Below are 7,741 nucleotides of genomic sequence, written 5' to 3' on the forward strand. Positions count from 1 at the left end.
CTCTTGTAAGCACACAGATTAAGAGCCTTGGTGCTATTTTGGACAGAACACTCTCTTTTTCTAGTCATAGAAATATTCTCTCCCGGACTGCCTTTTTTCATTTTGATATACTTCCAGACTAGGTTGTTTTAACCCAACACTCTACTGAAGTCACTGCTTTGGTCTCATCACACACTGACTATTGTAATGCGAACCTGGTGTCATATTTACCAAACCCTTTACAACGTTTGCACTCTCAGAACTTCACACCTCCACACCCTCCCACTCTCCTCCTTCATCTGCAGGTTTAATCTCAGTGCCATCGGAGTCGGGGCTTCTAAACTCTGCAATTCACTTCCTTCTCAGATTCACGTATCTTTCATCTTAATTTCTACATATTATAGTACTAATAGCTGATGTCTGGTTTTATTGTTGATTTTATGTAATGTGACCTTGAGTATCATGACAATTAAATAAAATATTATTATTATAAGCAGATCATACAAAATATTGCTTAATTTTCAACCATAAACATACCAAAGTAGCAAAAACAGCCATTGTTATAAATATTAATACCAAGTCCACACACACACACACACACACACACACAGAGACACACACACACAAAGACACACACACAGACACACACACAGACACACACACACAGAGACACACACACAGACACACACAGAGACACACACACAGACACACACAGACACACACACACACACACACACACACACACACACACAGAGAGACACACACACAGACACACACACAAACAAAGAGGCTAGAGCTGTTTCGGAATCTCGTCACTATTTCCAACTAAAGTAAATAATGTAATAAAGTAAATGAAGTGTAAGACTTTCAGTTTTATGAAGAAACTTAATAACCCACGCTACACAACTACACAACTGCCATTACAATACACAGCTCCCATTACGATAACCCACGCTACACAACTACACAACTCCCATTACAATAACCCACGCTACACAACTACACAGCTCCCATTACAATAACCCATGCTACACAACTACACAACTCCCATTACAATAAACAACTTCCATTACAATAACCCACTACACAACTACACAACTACCATTACAATAACCCATGCTACAGAACTACACAACTCCCATTACAATGCACAACTCCCATTACAATAACCCACGCTACACAACTCCCATTACAATAACCCACGCTAGAGAACTACACAACTCCCATTACAATGCACAACTCCCATTACAATAACCCACGCTACACAACTACACAACTACCATTACAATAACCCACGCTACAGAACTACTCAACTCCCATTACAATACACAACTTCCATTACAATAACCCACTACACAACTACACAAGTCCTATGACAGTAATCCACTCACCACAACTCTAAGTACTTGTAATCTCTACAAGGCTCTTAACACATAGCATCACACAATTGGTGTGTGCATGTGTCTGTACGTTTGTGCGGTGTTTGGACATGCTCATATCTGGACTTTGAGCTGTGTGTGTGTGTCTGTGTGTATGCGTTTTATAAATAGTGGCAGCTTCTCTCTTATAGCAACAATATGTAATGGTTGATTTCTGTGTGTGTGTGAAGGGTTGTCGGGCCAGGGTTAGAGCTAGAGAGTATTTCACCATTGTCTATTTCACTCACACACGCACGCACACACACACACACACACACACAGAGTGTACATAATGACTTTAATTAGGGTAAAGTTGTATTTATGTGAACAGGAATGGCTAAAGTAAAATTGTTGCTGTGTTGCTACACAACATTAATGTGTCACTGTGCGATTGTTGTTTTGGACTGTGTGTTTGTGTGATACATTAATCTGTCTCTGTGCTGTTGTTTCTTTGGTGTGTGTGTGTGTGTGTGTGTGTGTGTGTGTGTGTGTGTGTGTGTGTGTGTGTGTGTGTGCGTGCGTGAGTTTTTGCATGTGTGTGGTGAGCTGGGGATTGAGGTAGAGTAAATTTCACTGTAGTGTGTGCATGTGTGTTTGCGTGTTTGTTTGCTTGTGCATGTGTTGAGCTGAAATTTGAGGTTTTTATTATTCTGTGTGTGTACATGTGTGTGTGTGTGTTGCATTAAGTTAGCTAGGCAGTACAGGATTCTACTGCTATATATGTCTGTTTGGACTTGAAATTTGTCTATTCTTTATGATGCAAGAAATCTCCTGCTAGAGGGTGTTGTGCGCACAGGTTACGATATTTTTTTCTTTAAACTTTGGATATTTTCATGTGTTTATCTGCCCAACATGCAAAATCTTCTGCTCCCAACTGACTCAAAAGTCCTGAATAAATGCAGATTGCTTTAGGGAAGAAACTGCTATGATGTTGATGATGAAGAGGGGTGTGTGTGTGTGTGTGTGTGTGTGTGTGTGTGTGTGTGTGTGTGTGTGTGTGTGTGTGTGTGTGTGTGTGCGTGTGTATGCAAGCAGACGCAACAGATGCATATACACCACAAAGATGCACTATGCTCCCTCACTGTTTATTTTAGCCTGTGTAAATGTAATCTTCCACGATGGCCCCACACATGCCCACACACATGCCGTTCACAGGTTAGAATCCTCAGGGAGTTATTGAAAAGCTATTGATACAAAATATACATAATGTTTATCATTAAAAGTATTATTAGCCATATCAGTATAAACATAATCCATATTAGCATAACACTCTTGCTTAATATTGAGGTAAACACTCAGATGAACGCATGTGCGCACACACACACACACACACATACACACATACACACACACACACACACACACACACACAGTTTAATATATACACACACACACACACACACACACACACACACACACACACACACACAGAGTTTAATATACATATACACACACACACTGGTAGAAGGTCCAAATTTGAGCAAAAAAGACATTAATGCACATCTGGAATTGTGTAGTGATTTCAGTAAGACTAGTGTCTACTTCACAATACCTTTACATTTTGTGATTTTGTGTTTGTGTATGTGTGTGTATATACATCATTGTGTTTTAGGTCAGGAAGATCTTCAGAAATGTATGCTGATGTCAGTGAGCCTGAACATGCTGAAAGTAGAAATTCAAGACAGTAAGTGTCCTCTCTTTCTAACCCTAACCCTAGAGACTCCAGACAGTACGTCTTCCTCACATTATTTTCACTTTTCACACAATCTTTTGGTACACCAATAAGGTTTAAGAATGTAAACATATATTTGACATTTCTAATTAACTACCCTAAATATGTTAGCATAATGCTTTGACCAAAATATATCTGACATTTGTATGCATGTGTGTAAGTGTGTGTATTTTTATGTTTATATTAGTGTCTACTAATGTGATCAACTTACGGGAAGTTGCAGCTCAGCTCAAATGCAGTTTCAACAGACTCAACAACAGTAAGTGAAAGTATGTGCCTACTCCTAACTAACGTTACCTCTATTCCAATACCTTAACATCTAACCTAAACTGAAATTGTAGACCCAAACCTCTAATCCAAAGTGTTTTATACTCACACACACAATGCATATTAACCGTCTACACATCCAGGTTTTGGAGATGTAAAAAAAATTAAAGATAAGTTACGTCAGAACCTTTCTACCTTTATTTTGAAACTGCTCCCTAAAAATGTAACTGAAAAACAATAATAGTTTTAGGAGAAAAAATTTAAAATAGAAATATACAATAATCTAGTTGCACAAGTGTGCACACCCCTAAACTAATACTTAGAGCTGCAAATTTTCAAAGTCAGTCAAATTTATTTAAATAGTGCTTTTTACAATTATTGTCACAGAGTAGTTTAACAGAAACCCTAAACCCTAATCTTGAACTTAAATGTATTCATTTTTACATGTGCTCTAATCAAACCTTAAACCTTTTATGACATCTGATAGATTACTCTACTTAATGAGGCTATTTTCAAGATCACACTGAATTTAGCTGACTTGCCCATATCACTCTTATACCTTGTACTGCAAATTTTAGCATTTGAACTCTAGTATAATGGGAAATCTTAAATCCACACCTAAATACAACCAAACTCACTACAAGTAGGCAATGCACAAAACACCTGCAGGAGGCTAAGATAAGTCCAAACACAATGGACCAAACTCATCTTATCCTAGCTTAAACTTTCAATTCAGTGATGAAAGTCAGTCAGATTTATTTATATAACAATTTTTACAACACTCATTGTCACAAAGAGCTTTACAAATGTATGGGTCCAGATCCCTAATGAGCAGCCAAGGATGACAGTGGCAACGAAAAATTCCATAGGTGGGATTTAGAAAGAAACCTTGGAAAGACCAGGACTCAAGAAGAAACCCTTCCTTCATTGGGCAGCCCAGCTAGTACCACAAATATTGTCTAACTACTTTGTCACCGATGAGCAGAACTAGTCTAAATTGGCATCATCTCTGCAGCAACATGCAAATAAAACAAAAAGACGTTGCATGAGCAGCCCATATATGATACCCATGCCAGCGATTAGCATGTAGCTGTGGCAGGTTTATCTATAGAAGCATAACTAAAATGGAGGGCCTGATGGTGACCACAGTCCTGAGGGCCTGATGGTGACCACAATCCTGAGGGCCTGATGATGACCACAGTCCTGAAGGCCTGAGGGTGACCACAGTCCTGAGGGCCTGATGGTGACCACAGTCCTGAGGGCCTGATGGTGACCACAGTCTTGAGGGCCTGATGGTGACCACAGTCCTGAGGGCCTGATGATGACCACAGTCCTGAAGGCCTGAGGGTGACCACAGTCCTGAGGGCCTGATGGTTACCACAGTCCTGAAGGCCTGAGGGTGACCACAGTCCTGAGGGCCTGATGGTGACCACAGTCCTGAGGGCCTGATGGTGACCACAGTCTTGAGAGCCTGATAGTGACCACAGTCCTGAGGGCCTGATGATGACCACAGTCCTGAAGGCCTGAGGGTGACCACAGTCCTGAGGGCCTGATGGTGACCACAGTCCTGAGGGCCTGATGGTGACCACAGTCAGGGACCAGAGCACCCTAACCTTAAATCCTAAACCCTAAAGCATTAACCCTAAAGCCTAACCCTATCCCAGAACTTATTACAGCATCAAACATCATCCCCACTGAGAGTCTCTTATAACCAGAGCTGTTTATTTCACGTACTGAATCTGAGAGGTTCTCATAACCAGAGCTCTTTCAAGAGGCTGCTCAGCCGGTTTATTGCTGATGGGGAGAACCTGAAATAAGCGTTGCTCAGCCCTACAGATATTCTGCCAAGATGTCAGCCTTTCGCCCTGCTGAGGGCTCTACTGCCGGAGTTGGGGACTCCTTCTCTACGTTTGTTACATCCAGGGCTGCTAGACTAGATACTACAGACTGCTGTCCTGGCCTTCCTATTGCCTGGATGCACTCTTCCAAATATCAAATGTTCTCCATCAAGCTAATGATTAACTTACACTTCTCACAGATAAATTTATCAGTAATGACAGAGGATTAGCTAAACATGCCACACTCGACACAAATAAAAAACAAGTTGGGAGCCATGTTGAAATGAATATGCCAGCTGGTAAGATACTTCACTTACGTTAGTACCCATAAGATGTGTGTGTGTGTGTGTGTGTGTGTGTGTATGTGTGTGTGTACATATGTGTTGTGTATGTGTGTGTAGATACTCAGGATCAGTGTTGTCCACTGCAGTGGACACTCTACTCTTCCCACTGTTATTATTTCTCCGATTACGGCATGTCCTGGCACCAAGCTCAAGATGAGTGTGAGAGCATGAAGGGGCAGCTGCTGGTGCTGAACAGCAAAAAGGAGAAGGTCAGTGTTTATGAACGAGGCAAAACAACCAAACACTTATCAGCAGTGTTTATGAACGAGGCAAAACAACCAAACACTTATCAGCAGTGTTTATGAATGAGGCAAAACAACCAAACACTTATCAGCAGTGTTTATGAACGAGGCAAAACAACCAAACACTTATCAGCAGTGTTTATGAACGAGGCAAAACAACCAAACACCTATCAGCAGTCTTTATGAACGAGGCAAAACAACCAAACACTTATCAGCAGTGTTTATGAACGAGGCAAAACAACCAAACACTTATCAGCAGTGTTTATGAACGAGGCAAAACAACCAAACACTTATCAGCAGTGTTTATGAACGAGGCAAAACAACCAAACACCTATCAGCAGTGTTTATGAACGAGGCAAAACAACCAAACACTTATCAGCAGTGTTTATGAACGAGGCAAAACAACCAAACACTTATCAGCAGTGTTTATGAACGAGGCAAAACAACCAAACACCTATCAGCAGTGTTTATGAACGAGGCAAAACAACCAAACACTTATCAGCAGTGTTTATAAACGAGGCAAAACAACCAATGTTTTTTTTAAAGCACATTTCTAATATAACCAAAATCCATAAGGGCAAGTATGTTTGAATTTTACTCAAGTATACTTACATTCATTTTAGTACAGTTAAGTAGACTTTAATTCTATATTTGTACAACTATTGCAAAATAGCTGTTCAATGCTAACATACTTTAAGTGTAGAAATTAATAGTGAGGCCTGGGAAGTACTCTAGGTGTGCTTAGATATATTAGAATAATTCAGTATGATCTTTTCCTACAGGAACAGGACTGCACAGAATGTTCTGTAGGGGTTTTTAAATCCAGGTGAAAAACATAATTACTCTGGTCTACAAATTTATAAGAATATTAGTTCAGAAATGTACTTTGTATAGTGGGGTTCTTATGTAAAGCATTTTTCAACATTTTAAAATGAAAAAGTACTATTCAAATAAAAATAAACATTATTTTACCACGGCTTTTTTACAACGGGCGTAGTATGTTAGAGTGGCTGTTAGCTAGTTCTGAATATTGTATAGCTTTTAACTAGGTGCAATACAGTTGTTTGGTTATAATTAACAATGTGATATCATATGTAATCTTGCTGCTTTTGGTTAGCAATTGCAAGCTGCAGAGAGGAGATTTGTTTGTGTTTACAAAAATGAATGCAACAGGGCTACATCCAGTTCCCAGCACTGAAACAGACCACCACTTTGTCATATATATTACTGTTTCTGTGCAAACCAATCTCATAATCCTAGTTCACATTAATAACCTTGCCATAAATATACCAAAAATAATGTGCATATGTGCAAGATATTAGGATTAGCCGTAACAATTTGCACTATTAATCGCTCCGTGTGTGTGTGTGTGTGTGTGCGTGTGTGCGTGTGCGCGTGTGCGTGTGTGTGTGCGTGTGCGCGTGGGCGTGTGTGTGTGTGTGTGTGTGTGTGTGTGTATATATTAAACTGTGTGTGTGTGTGTGTGTGTGTTTGTGTGTGTGTGTGTGCGTGTGTGTGCATGTGTGCATGTGCGTGTGTGTGTGAGCAGTGAATGGATGCCTGGCCAGCCTGATAACTGGGAGGCTCATGGTTTGGGTGGAGGGGAAGACTGTGCTCACTTCCACAGAGACGGCAGATACAACGATGACCACTGCTCTCGTGACTATCGTTTTGTCTGCAAATCCCACGCAATCACATCTGATCAGTGAACACACACACTTATCTCATAACACATAATGCACATAATAACACACAAATGAAACGTTCAAAAATGAACACAGTTATTATCTCATAACACATGCCTGCACATAATAACACACAAATTAAACGTTCAAAAATGAACACAGTTATTATCTCATAACACATTCCTGCACATAATAACACACAAATTACTTTTAAAAAGTAAAGATATCTCTACCAT

At 40.0% G+C, this 7,741-nt stretch overlaps 1 protein-coding gene across 1 annotated transcript; it reads left to right on the forward strand.

Moving 5' to 3' along the window:
• Positions 1-2,515: 2,515 nt before the first annotated feature.
• Positions 2,516-7,529, forward strand: LOC118240674 (C-type lectin domain family 10 member A-like). The gene is made up of 5 exons (XM_035521772.1): positions 2,516-2,552; positions 3,010-3,081; positions 3,317-3,388; positions 5,636-5,873; positions 7,367-7,529. The coding sequence occupies exons 1-5, from the start codon at positions 2,516-2,518 to the stop codon at positions 7,527-7,529; spliced, it is 582 nt and encodes a 193-aa protein (XP_035377665.1).
• Positions 7,530-7,741: the final 212 nt, after the last annotated feature.

The sequence above is a fragment of the Electrophorus electricus genome, chromosome 22, assembly GCF_013358815.1.
Source record: "Electrophorus electricus isolate fEleEle1 chromosome 22, fEleEle1.pri, whole genome shotgun sequence".
Lineage (NCBI taxonomy): Eukaryota > Metazoa > Chordata > Actinopteri > Gymnotiformes > Gymnotidae > Electrophorus > Electrophorus electricus.